The 24,418-nt window shown below is 36.2% G+C and overlaps 1 protein-coding gene across 1 annotated transcript; it reads left to right on the top strand.

Annotated features, from left to right (window-relative positions):
* Positions 1-854: 854 nt before the first annotated feature.
* On the top strand, positions 855-12,544 carry LOC125661959 (uncharacterized). The gene is made up of 7 exons (XM_048894145.2): positions 855-1,010; positions 9,492-9,659; positions 10,487-10,582; positions 11,248-11,323; positions 11,525-11,692; positions 11,795-11,883; positions 12,327-12,544. The coding sequence occupies exons 2-7, from the start codon at positions 9,507-9,509 to the stop codon at positions 12,381-12,383; spliced, it is 639 nt and encodes a 212-aa protein (XP_048750102.1). The 5' UTR covers positions 855-1,010; positions 9,492-9,506; the 3' UTR covers positions 12,384-12,544.
* The last annotated feature ends 11,874 nt before the right edge of the window (positions 12,545-24,418 follow it).

Below are 24,418 nucleotides of genomic sequence, written 5' to 3'. Positions count from 1 at the left end.
AATGACCAACATATTTACAAATCATGTTTATTTCACCAGAGTAAAAATTAAAAACATTTTGTCTTAGAATAAGCAACTCCCGATACTACCGTCTCCAAGGACGCCAGCCTGAGCTTGAAGCCACCTTCGCCTTTCAAACAATAGGCTTACCCGGCGGGATGCGTGCGCAATTCCGACTCACAATCAAGTGTATCACCGGTCATCACTGGTTAACCCAAATGCGTCGGATCGTTAGAATCAAGTATGCTAAAAGAAGCAGATCTACAAATACAGGTTTAAATCGCACTCCCTGGTATACTAGTATATACTGTACATTATCGATATAAGCATTTGACATGTGCTTGTCCCAAATGCCGTACTCCGTAGGGGTCTGGGTTAGAATAGGTGAGACCAGAAAAGCCAAGGCCCCGTGTCACGACAGGTGTGGCACGATAAAGATCCCTCTCTGCAAAAAGGCCATAAGCGCCGAGCATAGGCCTAAATTTTGCAGGCCTTCACCGGCAGTGGTGATGTCTCCATACGAGTGAGAAATTCTCAAGTGGGACGTTAAATAATATACAACAACTGAATGCCGTAAAAGTTTTGAATTTTGCAAATAACACTCCCAATTTATTTCATATTTGGAGTTGGCCCCTTTAAATTGTAAAAGTCTACCGTCGATTGTAAAAGTAAGCCTATTCGTAAAACTCCAACATTAGAAACACATGCCCATGGTCTGTGTTGCAGTCCTTTTTTAAAGGACAGTAACTTCTTTTATCGATTTTCTTTCTTAAAGATAATATCATCCACCATGACGTTGTAATAAGTATGCGACTTGGTAGATTAGGGTAGATGGCCTGTTATCTCTGTGTATCATTCAATTGTTCAGGCGAACCCCCACCTTTCTTACAGATAACAAACAGATCACTCAATAAACAAGACCTTAGAAGATCCAGAGTATTGCTGAAAACAGCCCATCAAATGTTGTGAAAGCGTAACACTTCCGCGGTTGACAGAAAACTCAGTACAGTGTAAGTAATTCTTGCTATAACTGATGTAGACCTATTCTTGTCGATTCTTTTTCTTGACGCAGTGATAGTTACTTATGTGTACAAAATACGTAGGCCGGGTTAGGAATCCCGGTCGCGACAGACCCAAGTCGTTAAAACGGGTAGTGACAGTTTCATCGCCAAACGCTCGGCATCAGGTGTGAATGTCACGGGTCCTCGGAGATGACCTTAAAAACGAATGTCCCGTGTCACAGTAGGTATGTCACGCTAAAGAACCCTCACTGCTCAATGGCCGTAAGCGCCGAGCATAGGCCTAAATTTGAAGCCCTTCACCGATCTTGGTGACGTCTCCATATGAGTGAAAAATTATCGAGCGAGACGTTAAGCAAGATACAATCAATCAATCAATCAAAATACGTAGACAATGTCGCTCTTCATCATATGATTTTTAATAAATTCAATGTAACATATTACTAATTTTACTGATGTGTGAAGTTTCGTTCTAGCTGACCAAATGGTATTCATTATACATTATCCTTGACTATAAAATCAGCACAGATTGTCTCCAATAAATAATCTCAACAACATCGTAACGTCTGAATCAACGTCATAAGGAAATTAATGAGTAAATACATCATGCATATCATTTTCAAGATTTTTAGTTAAAATATTTAATTCAATGTATTTTTGTCACGGATAACCGTGCTAGAATGTAGATAAATGATAAAGTCACAGAAACAATTTACATATTTATTTGGTATACAACTAAAATTTAACAGTTTCTGGTCCCGGTTTATGGCGTTGAATGTAAAAGTTCCTCAAATGGCGTCTGGCTTATACACAGATCCACTACCCTGATGACTACTGTCTTACGTGGACACAACACACATATCGATGCTCCCCAAAGTGTTTGGTTTCTATACTGTTGTACTTGGTACACACTACAAAGTAGCACGTCAGAACAAGCTGAACACGGGCAACACTTACAACAAAGTCAAAGTGTCTGCAATAATAATGTCAACATTCTGATGAAAGCGTACTCAGGTGAATGCGTCCTTCTCGCTGGACAGCTCGATTCCTACTGAGAGCACAGACTTGCGGTTTTAAAGCTCCATTAAAACATTTTTGCTACGCAATCCTTTGTCTTTTTAGGCTTTTATATAGAAGTCCACTTGTAGTGAAAAGGTTACCTGTAGGTGTCCAATAAGTTGACAATTCCTGTCCATTATTTTCAAGAATGGACAGATACTGTCCGTTCTTAAAAATAAATTTCAATTTCAATTCTTTATTGTCCTTGAGTTATACAACTCATCGGAATACATCTAGTACATGTACATGTATATACACAATATATATAATTGTATAAGAATAGTACTATAGAGTGAGTGAATATAAAACCTGCAGTACAATTGAACAAAAGAAACATACTTCTACGCAAGACTGGTTATATTGTCAGACTATTCAAAAATAGCATTATTCCTAATTTTCATTGTCAATGGGTTTACCTGAGCCTGTCCATTCTTAGAACAAAAGATGTAATGTTTTAAGTAGGATATAAGCCTCAAACTGTCCATGCTGTGAGAGAAAGGGCTGATCTCGGCCCTATGGGCCTGATCAGTTCTTTCTCTCACAGAATGGACGGATTTTGGCTTATATCCTTTACATAGACTGAGGTTTAATAAAGGAGTATTTACAATTTAAAAGAGATCCCAAGCAGGATAAGGCTACGTTTGATTGGCTATTGGTACTTTGCGGAACGGAACGGAACCGATTGTGGGGTACCCTAAGGGGTGGTTTTTTGTTGGGGTTTTTTGTGGGTTTTTTTTGTAAATTAATGCCACGTTATTTTCTCCTGTTTTTGTTGAAGCTTTCTTTTTCATCGGTTTATTATTTGATCACTCTGAAAGTCAGAGGAATTGTTAATTTCAAAAACCAATATATATATATATATATATATATATATATATATATATATATAATTGGGGTCTATATAAAATTTTCTGCATTCCAATAATGATGACAAATGAAAACCTCACAAGAAAGGGACTGAAACTTTTCGAGGATACACACAAGTTGAAATAGTTGCTAGAATTATAAGATTCCGTTCCGTTTCGCTAAATACCAATAGCCGTGTGGATATTAGTATTTAACGGAACGGAACGAAACATCGAAATTCAAGAGTTATTCTACATCTACAATTAGACACTTGCTATTCAATTATGCTCATTCTTTTTAATCGTACAGAATCTTAAGACAACGAATTTTCTTTTTTTTCCGATGGGGGTGGGGGTGGAAATAACTGCTTTCGCACACATGCATGTGTTTTTGAACGTGTCTGAAATTTTTGATTGCAATTTGTTTCGGTTTTGAAGGCGCATTTTCACACGTGTTCAATCGCATCTTAAGACACCGAATTCTCTCTTTTCTTTTTCTTGATGTATTTTGGGGAGGGGGGATGGGATTGTAAATTAATGCCACGTTATTTTCTCCTGTTTTTGTTGAAGCTTTCATTTTCATCGGTTTATTTGATCACTCTGAAAGTCAGAGGAATTGTTAATTTCAAAAATCAATATACATATAGATATATATAGGATTCCGTTCCGTTCCGCTAAATACCAATAGCCGTGTGGATATTAGTACTTAACGGAACGGAACGAAACATCGAAATGGAAGTGTTATTCTACACCTACAATTAGTCTCTTGCTATTCAATTATGCTCATTCTTTTTAATCGTACAGAATCTTAAGACAACGAATTTTCTTTTTTTTTTTCCTATCGGGGTGGGGGTGGAAACAACTGCTTTCACACACATACATGTGTTTTTGAACATACGTGAAATTTTTGATTGCAATTTGTTTCGGTTTTGAAGACGCATTTTCACACGTGTTCAATCGCATCTTAAGACACCGAATTCTCTCTTTTCTTTTTCTTGTTGTGTTTTTGGGGGGTGGGGGTGGGATTGTAAATTAATGCCACGTTATTTTCTCCTGTTTTTGTTGAAGCTTTCATTTTCATCGGTTTATTTGATCACTCTGAAAGTCAGAGGAATTGTTAATTTCAAAAATCAACACACACACACACACACACATATATATATATATATATATATATATATATATATATATATATAGGATTCCGTTCCGTTCCGCTAAATACCAATAACCGTGTGGATATTAGTACTTAACGGAACGGAACGAAACATCGAAATGGAAAAGGTCATTTTTTGGAAAGAATTAAGATGAGTCAAAATGGCTCATACAAGTCATTCTCTGTAATATATATATATACGGTGGGTGCCGTACGTCGCTGGTTCGACCCCGGGCTGGGGCGAAAATTTTCAGTACCTAGTTGTGATTATTTAGTACTTTATATATTAATTAATTGATTATCACATGTATCGTTTAGATCCCAGGGGTAAACGTAAGGTTGGGTGTTATAATTGTTTGTTTGTGCTTTATATTAAAATATTCTATACAATTGCATCGAGAGATCCACTCTCCTTATAAAATATCTTAAACACTGAATGACATAGCGACTGTGTGGGATTGCATCAGTGTGTATAAGTAGCGCTTTAGGAGCATAACAAAGCTTCCTTTTTAGGGAAGTCGTTGTGGCCGAGTGGACTTACGCACTGGTTTGACAATCTTGCTAGGCGGTGGGTGCCGTACGTCGCTGGTTCGACCCCAGCCCAAAATTTTCAGTACCTAGTTGTGATTATTTAGTGCTTTATATATTAATTAATTGATTTTCACATGTATCGTTTAGATCCTAGGGGTAAACGTAAGGTTGGGTGTTATAATTGTTTGTTTGTGCTTATATATATATATTGATTTTTGAAATTAACAATTCCTCTGACTTTCAGAGTGATCAAATAATAAACCGATGAAAAAGAAAGCTTCAACAAAAACAGGAGATAATAACGTGGCATTAATTTACACCCCCCCCCCCCCCGAAAAAACAAAGCACAAAAGAAAAAGAAGTGAGAGAATTCGGTGTCTTAAGATGCGATTAAAAAGAATGAGAACACTTGAATAATAACAGACTACTTGCACTTGTAGAAAAAACACTTGAATTTGGATGTTTCGTGTTCCGTTCCGTTAAATACTAATATCCACACGGATATTGGTATTTTGCGGAACGGAACCAGCGCAGAAAATATCCATTTTATATCAGTAATAAATGCAAATCGAAAATTAAGCATAGTTTATACATTAATCAGATATCAACACAGAAGTAAAGGTCAGATGATTGAACACAATTGTATATTTAAAAAATAAAACTTTAAATCCCGGTATTCTCTTTTACAACTCTCTACTTCTCTTAGGCCAGCATCAGTGGACACAATTATGTATATAACTAGAAGATTAAAGTCCAGTATTTTATTTTTACAACCATTTTTTTTTTACAGTGGATTCCCCCTTAGGGTACCCCACAATCGGTTCCGTTCCGTTCCGCAAAGTACCAATAGCCGTTTGATTTGACAAAACAAAACTGAACTAAAAATCAACATACAAATAGATTTTAATGTGACAATTTCACCACATGAACACAGTTTACAAGAGTTGTATACTAGTATAGGCCTTAGTAGTCAATTGAGAATCTCTAAGGTAATTCAAACTATAAGTGACGTCATAGTATAGGCTTTTGCATACTTTTAGTAATTAAATTCTGTTGATAGAAATATATCTTCTGTAGTAATTTTATCCTCTGGGTACCATAAAAAGTCTGGTAAACTGTTTGATACTAAAGAAGTTTATATTTTCTATAGACAACAAAAATATGTCAAACACTCCTATGCTGGTACATGTTTTATTTCTCTAACATACACGATTCTGAAAACTGTTAAAATTTGAATTTTGATAAGTGTATTTTTATTACGTTTAACGAAAAGTTCTGTGCTATTTTCTAACGTTGATATGTGGCCCTTTTACAAAACAACTTGCGACTAAGCCACAAGTCTTAAATTTTATCACACAATTAATAATTTAAATGAATTAATTAAAACTTTTATGAGGCTTAATTTTCAACATTTTCTTATACTATTTAGTATGATTAGAGTGAATGGTCTTAACATAAACGGGAAGATTCTAGTATATAAGTTGGTCGCAAGTCGTTCTCCTGTAAATAAAACCGCGCCCCGGTTGCATGAAGGTTAGTTAGCTTTATACAATGTAACTAACAGTTTTAAAAAATGTCATTAACTCTTACATCTATATAATGATAACTAGATCATTAACTGTCAATTAAAGATTATTGAATGAAATAAACTATATTGTGGAAATTTGTATTTTTTATACGCCTGTCAAAGACGGGACGTATTAAGGTATGACGTCATCCTCCTGTCTGTCTGTCCGTTTGCCCTGACCTTGTAGGCAGTAAACAAAATGTACTACACGCTCCAGAATCTTACAACTTGTACATTTGATCGCCATGATGAGAGGAAGATGCCTATTGTTTCTCAAGGTCAAAGGTTGAGGTCGTAGTATCAGTTGATAGGAAAACCTTGTAGGCAGAATACAGACGGAACTATTGGAGCTGGGACTGCAAAATTTAGGCCTATGCTCGGCGCTTAAGGCCATTGAGCAGGGAGGAATCTTTATCGTGCCACACCTGATGTGACACGGGACCTCGGTTTTTGCCGTCTCATCCGAAGGACCGCCCCATTTAGTCGCCTCTTACGACAAGCAAGGGGGTACTGAGGATCTATTCTAACCCGGATCCCCACGGGAATAGATGGAATATAAGTCGAGTTTGCACTTCAGCTGGATTGGTCACCATAACCTATACTTTAGGGGTAAAAATAGGTCAAAACTTTCCAAATTTTCTTTTTTTGTTATTAATTACAGATATTGCCCTCAAATTTTGTCACAGCCTACCTATCAGGGAAATACATAATCAGTTCACATTTCAACTTGATCAGTGCACCGTGACCTACTTTAGGGCTAAAAGTAGGTCAATCAGTTTTCTGGACTCTTATATTACACTGACTGAAGGTGTGTGTTGTACCGTATGTGGTACTCTTGTCTACTATGAATCCATGATAGTAAAAGTATGGAGTAACCTTTAAAAAAATCGCATGTATTGCATGTTGAAAATACAGAGAAAACGTGTCTCAAATTCCAACATTTGGATGAAATCGTATTTTTTTAAATATTAAAATTGACGTCCGTTGCTTTTAGTGCTCTTCATTACAAATTTAAAACCAGGACAAATATTTCTCCTTTTTTTTTTTTTATAGGTGACCTTGATTTTGGACGAGTGACATTGGTTTGGAGTAAAACATTTTTTCTGATAATATGCGATATGTCTGCAAAATGTGAAATTCAATAAGCTCTCACAGTGGCGGATCTAGAGCCTACCCCCCCCCCCCCCCCCCCCCATTTGGTTGAATGATTTTTAACGTCATGTCACGGGTCTAAAAACGGATGTCCCGTGTCACAGTAGGTGTGGCACGCTAAAGAACCCCCACTGCTCAATGGCTGTAAGCGCCGAGCATAGACCTGAAGCCCTTCACCGGTTTTGGTGACGTCTCCATATGAGTGAAAAATTCTCGAGTGAGACGAGAAGCAAGATAAATCAATCAACGTCATTCTTGCCACTTTGGAGTATTCAACCACCCTTTTTGGGGCGGGAAGGCTACAAATCTTGGTCATTCACCCCCTTTGAAAATCTGGATCCGCCACTGTCTCAGAATATTTATATCATATTAAGATATATCTTAAAATGTTTACCGGTTACAATCAAATAATTGATACACTTTTAACTAATTACATTGTATATATCTGCCTTTGCTGCATGTGTTGGCCCAATAAAGGACCTTCCCTGCAACGACCTCCTGCTCCATGCATTAGGTCTAAATTTGTGGCACTTCACTTTTTTTTTAAAAACCTGGTGAAATCTTAAGCTAAATATTCTTGAGGGGACCTAAACAAACAAAACATGGTTCAAGTGTATGTTTCTAATGTACATGTGTCTCGATTAGAGAGGTGTGGCCTGTACAGATACTAAATATTTTATCTCTTTTTATTCTGGATTTGTCAAGGGACAATGAAGTGATATGACTATGAGCTCCTTTTTCAGAATTGTGAAAAATCTTTGAGATTTCGAACACAATAAACGGATACATGTATAACTATATTGCAACTATATTTAAGAAATAGAGTTCATGGTCCCGTGGGGATCCTTGTTAGAATAGGTCTTCAGTACCGCTTGTCTGTCGTAAGAGGCGACTAAATGGGACGGTCCTTCGGATGAGACCGCAAAAACCGAAGTCCCTTGTCACAGCAGGTGTGACACGATAAAGATCCCTCCCTGCTCAAAGGGGGCGTAAGCGCCGAACAGATATAGGCCTAAAATTTGCCGTCCTTTAACGACTGTGGTGGCGTCTCCATATGAGTGAAAGATTCTCGAGTGGGATGTTAAACAATAATCAATCAATCAATTTCATTTTTGAAAATTTATACCCTCAGGTATTTTTTAAAATAAAATTCATATCGTATATTTATATTTAATTTTCATTTCTTCCGAATTCCTAGCTGATAATATAAACGTACTACCCTATATCAGGTTTTTTCCGCGTCATGTTATTTTCGCCGAACCTAAAACAGTGTATAAAATTTACGCAAATCAAATTTTCAATATTTCAAAGTCATAGCGAAAATATAATTCACGATTATTTAAATTTATGAAGGAATTGGGGCGGGGAGCCAGCATCTGTACGTATAACTTTTATTTTTTTTTATATACAAAATTTCAGTCAATGAAACGATTTACACGATATCTGAGTTACTGTCGCAATTATAATCAAATCTCAATATGGATGATATTCCTGCTTCTCTGAATCCATCTCTGACGATTTCGGGTTTTGTTCGCATGTAATCATAGAGCTTTGTCAGTCATTTCGTGACCTTCCGAAATTGACGAGGTGAAGGTCGATCTCTCAACCGGATGAAGCCACTTGGAGCACACCTGTGCTGCGTACCAGTCGTCATTCAAAAACAAAACTTTTGTACAAATTTTACGCTGATTATTTTTTCCGCGATTCGGAAATCGTTGCAAACAAAGCGGAAATTAGATACACGCGGGGGAAAACTGATAATTATACGGAATATTTAGTAAAAAGTAATTCTGAATTCATAAGCGCATTGTTTACAATTGTCATGAGGAAATATCTATCATTACAATTTGTAAAGATATCAAAGGCAAAAACATTAAAATTGTCAATATCTAAGAACATCTGACAACTGTGTGTAAACATATTCCTTATACATATGTACACGTAGGCATACAATTTTTTTCCAATAAAGAGGCGTAAAGCAAATAATATCCGAATTACATTCTGTTTAAAATGCCGATTATCTCGCTGACAAAATTAAACATGCATTATTTCTCACAATGTTACAAAGAAATTTGACTTCCCACTTCCTGATAGTTCCACAGGGGAGAATTTTTTTCTGAAAATAGAGGTGAAGTTTGAGAGGGTAGTTTTTCTTTATTCTGCAGATTGTGTGAACCTTGATGGAGATGTTGAAGTTTGTACTGTTTGTCGGAGTTTCAGTCTCCTTAATCCCTGGGGACGCCCAGTTGTGTTGTGCTCCTTCCCAATTCCAAACCTTTTTCGACGAAATGACGTCCCTCTCAAGTGAAAGGGATAAAAGATTTCGAACAATGGTAAGTTAAAGAATCAAACAAGCAACGAAAAAGACGGGCACATAGTGTCGATTTAGAACTAGAAATGAACGCAACACCACTGATTCGCCTCTCAAGAAATGAGCTCGAGAGTTCGATATAAAGTGTCTGAGATCAATTGACGGTCAACAGTCTGATTGAAATTACTCGATCACCAGAAAAATTTAATGAGGTTTGTTCATATCTATCTATAATTGTAAACGAGGAGGCAGGTGTTCTTTCCATTTTCTACCCATAAGAGTATCTGCTCGCTAACACATCTGTCAATACCGACATTTCAAAATTCTTGTGAATCGCTTTGTAATGTAAATTCTTATGCAGACGTTTACCTTCCCTTAATCAATTTATGCTGCAATTTATGCAATTTATGTTGCAAAATTTTGTCGTTAATCATAATAAAGTGTTTTCTTCCGATTTTATGGTGTTATCTTAGCTTCAGTAATCATTCTAATTCTTAAATTCTGTTCCGTTTTCCATTCCATTTTCCTTTTAGCGTTTTATCAACACCCCATTTTTACGTCATAGGATTGACATGTAGTAATCGCACGAGCAGGGCCAATCCGAACTCTTCCAATGTCTCACGCACTCGACATAGATCTCGGATGTAATACGATGGCATCCAACTGGCAATGCATCAAATTCACTCATGGATGCCATCGTATAACATCCGAGATCTATGTCGAGTGCGCGAGACATTCGAGGAGTTCCGATTGCGAGCAGGGCGATGTTCTAACCACTCGGCCACGGAGGCCATTTGTATATGTACTTGTGTGTGTGTGTATATATATATATATATATATATATTGTAGATGTTTTCGTCAGACGAGAACTCCAATAAAACAGCAATTCACGTCATAGCCCAATCAGAGGAGGACAAATACGATAGAATAGACGATTATGCGGCAGTAAGTCTACTTTTACTTTCATTTTACAAATACTCGTTTTCTTGCCCGCCGTTTTTGTAATTGTAATTAATTGTAATTGTAATTAAAAGATTTATATAACGCCCTATCAACATTAGTTCTCTAAAGCACTTTACAAATGTGAAAGAAAAGATAATATAAAATCGATGTGCACATACATGTGAATGAAATATTCATAGTGTCAAAATTGAAATGGATAAATATTATTATTAATATATAGCGCTTAATGTAATGATATGATTACCCTAATAACATATGAAACAATTTAAAACAACCCTTAGGAATAATTAAATACATGAAAAAGGCATAGGTATAATAACAAACTACAGGTTGTTTTTGTTGGTTTTTTTTTACAACACTGTTTTGGTTTACATTACCACTTCATTTAGCCCAGACACTATCGAATGAATGCATTATTGCAAAATATCAAGTATGTAAAATACGGTTTCCATATTATAGAAATTCTTATCTTTTTTGTCGCGAACTTGATAAAGAGCTCTTGAATTTCATTTATATGGTTTACTGAACAAAAGCGACACTAAAATACGCAATTCGTCTGTTCCTAGAGATGTGTTGACTGGACTTGGTAGTATTGTTTTCAATAAAGATTTTATGTATATAGACCATGACTTTCTGGTAATATTCAGGGTAAGTCCTACGAGTGGGCCAGAGGAACTTGTTACGTTGGACGGACACAACCCAACAAGCAAACGTGCATCCCAGGTAAAGCAATACAATGTACCTTTACTGCACATGCACGATATTGAAAATATAAAGCATTGATCTTCTTTACACATCTTAATTAAAAAGTGAAATGGAGTATTCATTTACGTACCAATTCATTATGTAATTAAACTGTTCGCCTGTCTATTCACGGTTTTAATATTGATAGCATGCCGTTATAACCCTCTTTTCTATTTCTAGCTGAAGCTAAGCTAGTGCGGCGGTCTTTTGTGGGCGTGTCTCCTAACATCGTTAATGTGGATACCTATATGTACACCTTGGGGAGTGGGCTCGTACGATACGTCACGGTGGGTCCGAATTGTACCCCGGTAGAAGTAGTGGTAACCACCTCAAAGATTCCTCAACCGGGTAACCAATCTCTCTCTCTCTCTCTCTCTCTCTCTCTCGCACATAATTTTTAGATGATTAGGAAAGATGAGATAAAATTTTACGAATTTTGACTTTTCATAGACGGACAGTTTATGTGGATTTTCTACAACATGACAATGGGAATTAAAGATCCATCTATTTTCACACCACCAAAGATATGTTTCAAAGAGGCAAGTCTATTTTATTTTAAGTTAACAAGGGCCCCGGTTTCTGACAAGAAGTTTATGAGCGTATTGAATTTCTATTTAAATTTGATTTGATCAAATGCTGTCTGACGTGTTTCATACCGATTGTTAAGCCGTTCTTGGCACACTGATTTTGACTGTGGATAACTCCGTTTACCTGATCAGGATATGGGGCTCGCGGCGGGTGTGACCGGTCAACAGGGGATGCTTACTCCTCCTAGGCACCTGATCCCACCTCTGGTGTGTCCAGGGGTCCGTGTTTGCCCAACTATCTATTTTGTATTGCTTGTGGGAGTTATGAGATTGATCACTGTTCGTTATCTTCACCTTGCATCTAAAGACTCTATCATTTTGAAATTATCAAATCAAAAATTACCCAGAATTAAGTAGCAGGCTTTCTGCTTTGATATTTTGTGGTCATTTTGCAGGGCTCAAGAGTCAACGGCCAGCCAGATTTCAAACCTTACTGGTGGTCAATGCTCTAGGAACATCATACTTACTCTTTGCAGATGAAATTAGAACTATTTTCAGGGATTCTCCAAAATGAAATTATCATAACAATAATAATTTTTTCTCATTATTTAGACTGATTATACGTTTTGTTGTAGTGAATATTGGTGTATATGAAATAAATTTAGAATTGCGATTAATTTCTGATTCTTTCATACAGTTACAAAGTTACTTATAGATACCAATTTTGCCTTTTTAGCTCACCTGAGCTGAAAACTCAAGTGAACTTTTCTGATCCCTGTTGTCCGTTATCCGCCTGTAAACTGTAAAGTTGTCACATGTTTAACTTCTCCAGAACCATTGGACCAATTTCATTCAAAAAGCATTCTTGGGTGAATGGGATTCAAGTTTATTCAAATGAAGAGCAACGTCCTTCTCCAAGAGGAGGTAATACAAAAATACACTAATAAATTTTTAAAATCTTCATTTCTAGGACCAACAGACCGATTTCTAAGTTAAGGGGATTCAAGTTTACTCAAAGAAGGGCCATGCCCCCATCAAAGGGGAGATAATCACGAAAATGCAAAAAATAGGGTATGGTCATTTAAAAATCTTCTTCTCAAGAACCACTAGACCAGGAAAAAGCTTTACATAAAAGCTTTCTGACGTAGTGCAGATTCAAGTTTGCAAATCCATGGCCCCGAGAGTTGGGTGAGGCCACAATTGGGGATAAAAGTTTTACAAGCGAATATATAGGTAAAATCTCAAAAACCACTGTGCCAGAAAAGTGGAAATTTACATTGAAGCTTCCTTAAGTTCCTTATATAGATAATGTTCACGTTTGTTCAAATCATGGTTCCCGGGGGTAGGATGGGGCCACAATTGGGGATAAAAGCTTTACATTCAGATATATTGTGAACTTTTTAAACAATATTCATCTCAAGAAACACCAGAACAGAAAAGTTGAAATTTACATGAAAGCTTCCTGACATACAATGTAGAGTAGATTCATGTTTGTTCAAATCATGGTCCCAGGGATTAGAGTGGAGCCACAATAGGGGATCAAAGTTCTATATGCTGATATACATGTATATGGGATATATCTTTTAAAATATCTCTTGAACTATTTAAGCTAGGTCTTTCATGTTTTGTATTCATGTACACATTTCTTGCGGAAAGACCTTTCATGTGATCTAAGGGTTTGTGACTTGACCTACTTTAAATAAAAATATTACCTATTTAGTACATATATATCCTGAACTATCTAGGGTAGACCTTTCATATATTGTATATGAATTTCTTGTGGCAAGACCTTTCATTTCATATCATGTCCTTTGACCTTGAACAGCTACTTTTAAGTAAATATAACCTATCAACGGTTTGAGTTTTTTAGCACAACTGCGCAGGATGCTATAACTAAGTATTAACTGGTTCAATCCCAATCCCATTGGTGCAAACATATTACACATCTCTTACTGAATGCTATCCAGTTGAAAAAAATTGTGTAAATTCAAATTTTGAAAGGGTTTGGCAGGGACTATATTTTGTGGCGGAAGGATTGATTTATTAAAAAGTTCTAAATCGGCATGATATTGCAGGTTCTGTTTTATCCAATATATCTTCTAATTTCGTACTCCTAGACGTGTATTTTAGTTTTATGAATTATAAGTGTATTTTAGTTTTATAAATTATGATATAAATAGTTTAGACTTGGAACTAGTTCAAATGGTGTAATGAATTAATTTGGTTGATATACTTTTCCAAACAGAATACTGATTCTTAAAAAAGTTTAAATCAATTTACTCGAAATTTTGTATAAAAATTCAATATTTTGCCAATAATATAAAAAACTGATCTCTAACCCATTAATTTCTAAAACATATAACTTATTGAAATGATTAATTTATAATAGCTTGAAGTTTATAAAAAGAAATTATTCATTGAGCTAATGAATGAGAGTAAGTGAGAGAGAAAGAGGGAGTGAGTGTGTGTCACCTACATGTACTGTTAGGGATATCAGGGGCGGATCCAGGAATTGTGGTTACGGGGGCGCTACTATATGAGGTAGTGGGTGCAGGGCGAAGCCCTGGTGGGGGTCCAGGGGGTGAAGCCCCCGGAAGCTCCTGGATTTTACAGATTTTATGAGGCTTGAAATATTTCTCCTATTAAGTCATTTGTACTATTTTCTATCATTTTAATAAGGTGAAATTAATAAAATGACCCAAATTTTAAGGGGTTTTTGGAAAAAATAAAGTTCTCCCAATAACGTAATTTAAGAAATCAAAGGCTTTTGTCATTTATTTCTCCGGGAGTGGAAGAAATTATTGCTTCTTTTATCGTGTAGTACATTTTCCGAAACAAATACCGCGATTTACCTTAAATTTGAAAATTTAGGGGGGCGGGGGCCGGCTCCCCCCCCCCCCTCTAAATCCGCCACTGGATATCACCATTTTACAAACACCATGACCACAGAAACTCTACAGACGGTCCTGAGATACTTACTGTATATATTAAAAGTATACGCAAGAGCCTGACCCGGTCACGGTAGTTCAATGGTAGAGCGTTCGCTTCGTAACCGGGAGGTCGTGAGTTTGAGCCCCGCCATGGCCGCGTCAAACCTAAGACGTTAACAGAGGAAGTGATTGCTCCTTTGCCAAACGCTCCGCCCACATCAAGTGATCGATGAAGGAGGGGGGGGGGGTGACTCACTTCCAAAATGCTGAACAATTGGCGAAGAAGCAGTCGCTACTTATTTTCACTCTAAAGTTCGACGCGGCAACGGCATGAGCGGAGCTGGACCTCACGGCCTTCAAGTTGTGAATCCAACGCTTCTTAAAGAAATCTTTAAATTTTCGAAAAGAACTCATACAACCCAAAAGTGAGGTTTTAGTATGATTTTCATATCCTTAGAAAAAAAACGTGTTTTTATGCATATTAAGGGGATATGATGCTAAGATGAAAATAATTATATTCTTCAAAAAATCATTTTATCATAGACAGAAGGTCTCTCCCGTTTGAAAAATGACAATTTTTATAAATGTTAATGAATTCGTTTTCATGGAAACAATCCCTGAATCTAACAATGTTGAAAAAATATATGATGCCAACATTTAGCAGTGGTAGATCCAAAGATATGTACAAAAAACAAACAGATCGAAATATAGATATATCTAATGACCATCATACAAACAGTTTATGTGCAGACACTATGATATGAAAATATTTTTCATGTAACACAAAAACAAATTACCCAAATTTAAGTTTGAATTGCCTCGTCGCCTCTTATATGTTTTTGAGGATAGAGTTTTCAAGGTTTGATTGAATATTGTTTAACGTCCCTCTCGAGAATATTTCACTCATATGGAGACGCCACCACTGCCGGTGAAGGGCTGCAAGATTTAGGCCTATCCTCGGAGCTTATGGCCATTGAGCAGGGAGGGATCTTTATCGTGTCACACCTGCTGTGACATGGGACCTCGGTTTTTGCGGTCTCATCCGAAGGACCGCCGCCCCATTTAGTTGCCTCTTACGAGAAGCAAGGAGGTACTGAGGATCCCTTACCGAAATACTAAGGTTCTGGCAAACAGTTGTGGTAAATTTGCCGCAAGTTTGCAGCAAATCTCTGGCAAATGTTTGCTGCAAGTTTGCTGCAAATTCATAATTGCCATGCAAATGAACTTTGTGGCAAACAGTTCTGGCAAGTTTGCGGCAAACAGTTCTGGCAAATTTGCGGCAAACGATTCTGGCAAACATTTCTGGCATGCAGATTGATAGCAGTCTGGTTCTGGCAAATTTACAGCAAACAGTTCTGGTAAATTTACTGCAAACACTTCTAGCAAATGTTCGCAGCAAACAATTCTAACAAGTTTGTAGCAAACAATTTTGGGAAATATACTTAAAATGAAGTATTTGGTTGAATCATGACAAAAGTATTTCGGAGTAGCGATAATCTGATTTTTTCATAGTCATTGATAATGACACGTCATGCCCAAGTACATCTTCTTTTAAAATATTGTCTAATTAATGTAAAATTGATATCGTAATTCATTGAATTGTCAAATCCAAGAGCGGCAAGTTTTCATTTCAAATATTGATTTGTGATCTCCAAATGTTGTAGAAACCACAGGCACCTGAGGCGTGGATAGCGTGTATACAAAGATCTTATGTACATACCCCCCTCTACCCAATGGTAAAACTAATGTAATTTATCCAACTAATTGACGACTTTAAAGGAGCGAGATTAAAAGTTCAATGTTTGACAGTCTTCACCAAACCCTCCACCTCCTCCTTAAGATTAAATACATGTATGATGAATGTTGAAACTATTGATTGATTGTATCTTGTTTAACGTCCCTCTCTGTATACCTTTTCTACTGTTTGTTCACAAATAAAAGTGTACATTAAAACTATTAAATGGTCATTTATATAATGTGGGGAAAATGTGTAATTGTTTATTATAAAGCACTATCTAATTTATCATTAATCTAGATTCATTAAAAAAAATTCCCTTAACATGCATTCAGCTTGTATAATTCAGTTTATTTAAGGAATGAAGATACTTTTGACCTACTTTCTACGATATAACCTAACTTTTAAAATCCGTGAATATTCAGTGCCGAAGCTAGAGGGAGGGTTCCGTGGGTCGGGAAATTTTGATTAAAAAGGGGTATAAATAACGCATTTTGAGGGTAGCCCCCCCCCCTCCCCCCTTCCCCCTTGAAAACCAAAATCAATGGTAGAACACCCCCCCCCCCTCCCTTTAAAAAATTCCTGGATCCGCCTGCGATATTCTGCATCAAGTATTAGTATTGGTTAAAGTTTATTAGCTTCGTTCGTTGAAAGCAAAATGATAAAACTACACTGTACAATATTCTCTCTACATATATCATGTAGGCCTATTGTTTACTTCGCAGCGCAAGATCCAACTTTGGAGTCGCTCAGACAGACATCACACAAAATACGCCATGCAACAGAAAATACAGAATAACTTACGGCTTTTTATTTCATTAAAGTTTTATCAAACTATGTTATAACTTACCACAGCATGAGCATTGTCACCAATTCAATCCGACACAGTAAAATACAACTGCAATTCACAGATTGTCAATCGATGCAATGTAACGTCATTTAGCAGGACATGACGCATAATAATCTGTATTGTTTGCAGAAAATTGCCACAACTGTTTGCCACTAGTGGTAAATCTTTTTAAAAGCCCAAATGTTTACCAGAACTTTGCCAGAGCTATTTGCCACTACTGGCAAACTCCTGCAATGTTTTGGTGAATAGTTATGGCAAACAAATCTATTTGTCGCAAATTTGCGGCAAACATTTCGTTTTGGTAAGGGTATCTATTCTAACCCGTATCCCCACGGGATGATTTTTCAAGGAAAAAGTTCAAAAACATTCACTGAATGTACTTAGATTCTAATTTTCTTTACTATGAGTTAAAGATGCAAGGCGAAGATAACGAACAGTGATCAATCTCATAACTCCTACAAGCAATACAAAATAGATAGTTGGGCAAAAACGGACCCCTGGACACACTAGAGGTGGGATCAGGTGCCTAGGAGGAGAAATCATCCCCTGTTGACTGGTCACATCCGCCGTGAGCCCCATATCCTGATCAGGTAAACGGAGTTATCCGCAGTCAAAAACGGCTTAACAGTCGGTATGAAACACGTCAGACAGCATTTGACCCAATGATAGGTTGTATTTACGAACTAGATCGTTATAACGACCATAGAATTTGCGAAATGCTGACTTAAATCGAGACTGTTGAAACCCCTGTACCATCACTTGTTTGTCAGTAGTTTACCTCGATTTAAAAACTTACTATACGCAGAACAAGCTCCTGCATATCGAATCAGTTGAGATATATAAACACCATATGCAGGTGATAATGGAATATTGCTACATGAATATGACGACGACGGAGAAGCTGAAATCATCCCGTTTGTCATACAGTTAAGTTGTCAGTTTGCCGTTAATGTCTACTTTCAATAAAATATCTAAGTATCAAGCAGAAGTGGACGACTCTGCGGTGTCCTTTATTTCGAGCTCACAGGGATATATCAAATCGACATATGAATGAAAGTTGTTATTGTTAATAGACAAAACGTTTTTCATATATCTAAATGTCGAATTGAAGGCCACAGCGAGAGATTTTTTTTTCTCACTTAGAAGTTTTTGAATAAATTCTGCTTCATATGAATATAGAAACAGGTCAGCTAACAAAGGAGCACAATTCGTGCCCATGGGAATTCCAACAGACTGTTGGAAGACCTGATCACCAAAGACCATGAAGATATTGTCAATGAGGAACTCTAGCATATTTTTTATTTCAACTTCAGAGTACTTGTGCGTGGAATCAGAGTGGTGTTTAACAACGTAACTTTTTGAATGACTGATAACTAGATATGAATATTTCCGTTTTCCATTTTTGTTGAAGAAGCAACTGTCTATGATATCAAAAAGTCTAGTCTTTAATTTATAGTGAGGAATAGTCGTGTATAGTGTTGAAAAGTCATAGGTTTTAATGTTATTGATTTGGGAAAAAATTCAGCGATTTCAAGTTTACTAAAAAGTTCTTTAGAAGTTTTTAGAATCCACATTTGATTAACACCACCTCTGGCATATGTAGTCGCACAGTAAGTTTGAAGTTTCTCCTTCACAGTTGATAAGATGGTATCCATAACTACAGGAATAACTGAAAATATTGACATGTTAATGAGTTGGATAAAAAGATATGATCAACTGAAGGTCATCTGAAAATTTCACATATTTAAACTACGACAAACAGGTCATGCTTATTTCCCCATTAAAAAGGCAAAAATTACATATTAAGACATTAACATTTAAATATATGGTTACTAACATATTAATATGCAATTTTTTTTTCAGATAACACAAAAGCAATTGTAAAAATTGTGGTCCGAATTTCCTCTGTTTTCCAGAAATGTATTTTGAGCATAAACTATCATAATGAATAATTAATCAATATAACTTGAAAAAAAATACTTGACTTGATTTTAAAATTTCACACACTGTTATTTTACAATAATATCAACATAATCAAAAAGTAAATCAATACAAAAATTTATTTTGATTATTTTCTTCCATTTTTTTTTTTTTTTTACACAACCCTGATTGTTTTATAAATAACGTATCACACAAATTATCAATTGGAACCTGCAAAATACCCATATTTGCTGCATTTTATTAATTACACGTTGTGGCAATATATATTTGTACTCTCAATATTGTATCTACAATCAAAAGGAATTTGCTATATATCAGAAATGAATTGATTAGAACATATTTCATTGACATAAACCTACAAAAGGATTAGGCACAAGTTCAAAAATTTAGATAACACTCTCCCATTACAATGATTTACAAAATTTCCATTATACATGACTGTTACATGTATATTCACCTTTCATCATGAAAAATATACATCAGATATATACAAAGAAATACAGTTTTACTTTTCGTTATCCTCGCCTTTCACAGTATATGGATATTAGGGCTACTAGGATTTACAAACTGCACTGGTAGTATCATTGAAAAATTGTAGTAAAATTGTTCATAATAATTTTTTCAGAGAAACGTTTACATCAGAATTTAAAGAGATTAATTCCCTATAGCATTGAGAGAGAGAGAGAGAGAGAGAGAGAGAGAGAGAGAGAGAGAGAGAGAGAGAGAGAGAGTAGATTACATGTACAACGAAATAAATCAGAGTTTAAAATACAATTATGTCTCGACCTTGTGTGAATTATTATATTCAAAAATCGTTTTCCATATGAAAAGTATTTTGGTGATTTTACAACATTGTTTAGCAGACATTTTTTCTAAAGTGTTGACAGAAGATGCCTCTCTTGTGTGGATACTAAGAGTATTACAATTTCTGACAGTATCAGGAATAAAACATTTGCTGAATATAGAAGAGACTCTTTACACATTAGAGACAAAAGGATTGCTACAATTATACCATGTAACACATTTTATACTACATGGCTAACAACACTTACATGTGATCCCACCTCTGGTATATCTTGAGGTCCGTGTTTGCCCAACTCTCTATTTTGTATTGCTTATAGAAGTTATAAGATTTATCACTGTTCGTTATCTTCGCCTTTCATGTGCTTCAGTGCCATTAAAGAATTGAATTGAATAATATACATGTACACACAATGTACGTGGATCTTTTGTCTTATAGTAATAATATAGAAGTCTTCACAGCCTCCACCCCTCTTAGATCCACTATAACTTTTAGGAAAATGATTGGATCCTGCTGTCCTACCTAAATTCAATTGCAATGAATAACATTGGAATTTTAAACAGTCAACTAGCTGAGAGCCTTTCGCGCAAGTATATACATGAAGCAAAACTACTCCTCCAAACTTCCAAGGCACAGAAATATACACTGAATGGTTTTCTTTGACTTTGTCACTCGTACTTTAGAACCTCCACATGTCTCAGATAACAAACTCTCCAATCCCTGCTGACCATCTCTTTACATTGCTAATTGAATGTGTTAAAGAGCACGACCACTGTTAGCTATCTTAATTGGAATACCCTTTGAAATAGATTTTGTTTCCAGCAGAGGATTTAGTGTTTTAAATAATATTTTCGAATTTGCTTTGAACCTGAACATTGCGAGAACCTATGCTACTTAGCATGGAAAAATTGACAATATAGATAAACTTGGTTTCATGACTTTCAAAATTTCATATAAGGCTTTAACATCCTCCAAAGAATCATGAGAATTGTACTTTTTATTAAAAAGTAGGCTCGTGGTATCATTATTGCTAGAGAAAGGATCTACAATGCATTAACTACATGTATGGCAGACTACGAAAACCACAGTATCAAGTTTAATTTTTCAAAACATTACCTAATCCAGTAGTTTCTACATAAAAAAGATGAAGTGACATTTTTTCATCACATCTGGATCAACAGACTCATACTGAGGTTGTGGAATGGTCTGAATGTCAGTGTTACAGAGCATCCTGTCTGATATGAGAACCTTCCCTTATTTCTGCAGAGGTTGTCCTCTGATATCTGTTATCACATAATAATTGTCTCTTAATTAATTAAAGCACCCATTATTTGGCATGCATATAGAGCTTGATCCTTTGTAAATTTTGACTGAAGAATATGCATGGAATTAACTAATTTGCTATATTTTAAAATTTCAATGACTCCGTTGCATGAACATGCATGACAAGTATTTATTATCTTAATTTTCACTCTTTGGTAAAAATCAAAATCTAATCATTATAATTATTATTTATTTCTTTTGTAGTCCCGTGGGGATCCGGGTTAGAATAGGTCCTCAGTACCCCTTGCTTGTCGTAAGAAGCGATTAATGGGGCGGTCCTTCGGATGAGACCGCAAAATCCGAAGTCCCGTGTCACAGCAAGTGTGGCACGATAAAGATCCCTCCCTGCTCAATAGCCATAAGCGCTGAGCATAGGTCTAAATTTTGCAGCCCTTCACCGGCAGTAGTGACGTCTCCATATGAGTGAAATATTCTCGAGAGGGACGTTAAACACTATTCAATCAATCAATATTTCTTTCGCAATCTCCTCCTCTCAAATGCATGCGAGTTTGCAATTGTCCTTTGCTTTAACCTCTGCGAGTCCCTCGGTCTTGCAAGATGCTCAGTAAAATGTCTAGGATAGAGCCCAAGTTTACGACAGATCTGAAATATATCGATTTTTTACTTATATCTCTACTGTTGCCCATATCATTTATCCATGTATAATGCACAATGTAACAGAGACAAAGTTCAATAATAATTAAAAACAAATGCCTCCCCAGCTCCCCAAATTAGAAGTGTTCCAAGTGAAACCTCCTCCCCTTAATTCACCACATTATATGGAGGAGAAAGCATGAGCAGAAACATAGACATTATGAAACTCAATGTACTTATGTCGCAGGCACTTGTTTCATACATGAATCCCCCTCCTTAATAATACTACAGGCACAAGGTACCTAACTAGATTTCGGACACCTCTCGCTTCAAGTCTCATTTTACGATTAGTTCGCTATTCATCCTCATGTGTGTGATATAAGTCGCTTTAATAGACATTGTCCTTGCTGATATATCGTTTGCACCACCTTACACGAAGCCCCATGTCTGTAAACTACTTGTTTATTCATCGATTCCTACCGTTTAATATTTTCAGACAATCCATCTACAACAACTTCCGGTTTGAGATCTACGGACAGAATGTGTTTATAGATATAAAATATACTGCGTGTGAAAAATAAATAGTAATTATTTTATGGAATAATTTAATTTTTGGGGCTATGTAGGACTAACATAAAAGTAATTGAGCTCTGCTGGAAGAAAAAACTCTCGTTTAAACTTCAGTTTTGTGACGTCACGACATGGTAGTCAGACCTTGTTGGTGGGAACGTTAAAAATATCGATAAGATATGTCTGTTGTTGGATTGTTACGACGGAGTTTAGACCTTTGAAGCAACGAATGAGAAGGAAAATCATTTCTGAACTTAACCGTGTCCAAGAATAGGTTTGTGTCGGCGAATTTAATAATAAAATCGGACTCAAATCGAGTATTAATTTATATATATATATATATATATATATATATATATATATATTAACATATTAACATATATATATATTAACATATTAACATATATGTATATAGTTTGGGGTTTTTTCTTTGTATTTATTTACTGATTAAAATTTTGATGCCTGTGGATTGTTATCCGTTAGCCCTTTGGTAAGCCATTTAAGATTTGTATAAAAACTGTAATATATTTTGCTTATATAAGCTGTGTATATATGTGAATTTCTAGCTGGGTGGTGGTAGTGCTAAACACTTGCCTGTTGCATGTCACGGGAAGGATGGGGGGGGGGGGGTCCATTCCCTTTTTATATGAAATTTCCTGTAAAGGATTCATAAATATCTAAATATTTCAATTGATATGAATTTAATATCCTTTTTCCTCCTCTTTCTTTCCTTTGCTTGTGAAAGGTCTCAATCTCTGATCGCTTGATTAAAAGCCCCCCCCCCCCCCCCCCCCCCCCCCACACACACACACAAATTCAATTTCAATACAATAATAATTAATACAAATTAAGTTTCATTTCTATTTTTTTTCTGCTATGTGAATATCTTAATTTTCAATCTTTGCCATTATTGATTTGTTCACTGCAAATACTAATCCTTTTGGGGATCCGGAACATAATAGGTACCGTAGCTTAATGAAATATGTGCTCCCTTGCATGCATGTTGTAAGATGCAGGGGGCGGATCCATGAATCACAGTTAGGGGGCGCAATTTCATGAGACAGGAGGTTTTGGGGACACCTTGATACCCCCAGTGGGCGGTCCAGTGCGAAACCCTGGTGGGGGCCCAGGGAGCGAAGCCCCCGGAAGCTCCTGAATTTTACAGATTTTATAGGGCTTGAAAAATGTTCCCAACATGTATGTAGTCATTCCTACCATTTTCTATCTGCGTTGATAAGGTAAAATTAATCAAATGACGCAAATTTTAAGGGTTTTTGGAAAAAATGTAAGTTCTCCCAATAAAAATAAATAATTCAATGAATCAGAAGATTTTGTCATTTATTTCTCGGAGAGTGGAAGAGATTAGTGCTTCTATTGTCGTTTACATTTTTCTACCACGGTTTACCTTCAATCTGAAAACTTTAGGGAGGGGGCAAGCTGCACCCCTCCCCTTAAATCTGCTAATGAGATATGACTAAGTTGTTGCTGTTATAAACACGGTTTCCCAATCGTGAATCAATGCTCGAGCAATTTCCTTTACTAAATGACTTTTACCGGTACCGCTCTGCCTCAAACCCAGTATAGAATGGCCATTCTTCGCCTTGTCGAAAATCAGCTGTTGCGTTGTTGTCAACGACATGACGTTTACCTTCAAGTTTGTGAGTTTACTTAGTAACCAATCAAATTACATTCTAATATTTTGATCTTACGACCGGAAGTTGTTGTAGTAGATCGATCGTCTGAAAATATTAAACGGTAGGAATCGATGAATAAACAAGTAGTTTACAGACATGGGGCTTCGT

Source organism: Ostrea edulis, chromosome 1 (assembly GCF_947568905.1).
Source record: "Ostrea edulis chromosome 1, xbOstEdul1.1, whole genome shotgun sequence".
NCBI classification, from domain to species: domain Eukaryota; kingdom Metazoa; phylum Mollusca; class Bivalvia; order Ostreida; family Ostreidae; genus Ostrea; species Ostrea edulis.
This window is presented reverse-complemented; position numbering and strand designations above follow the sequence as displayed.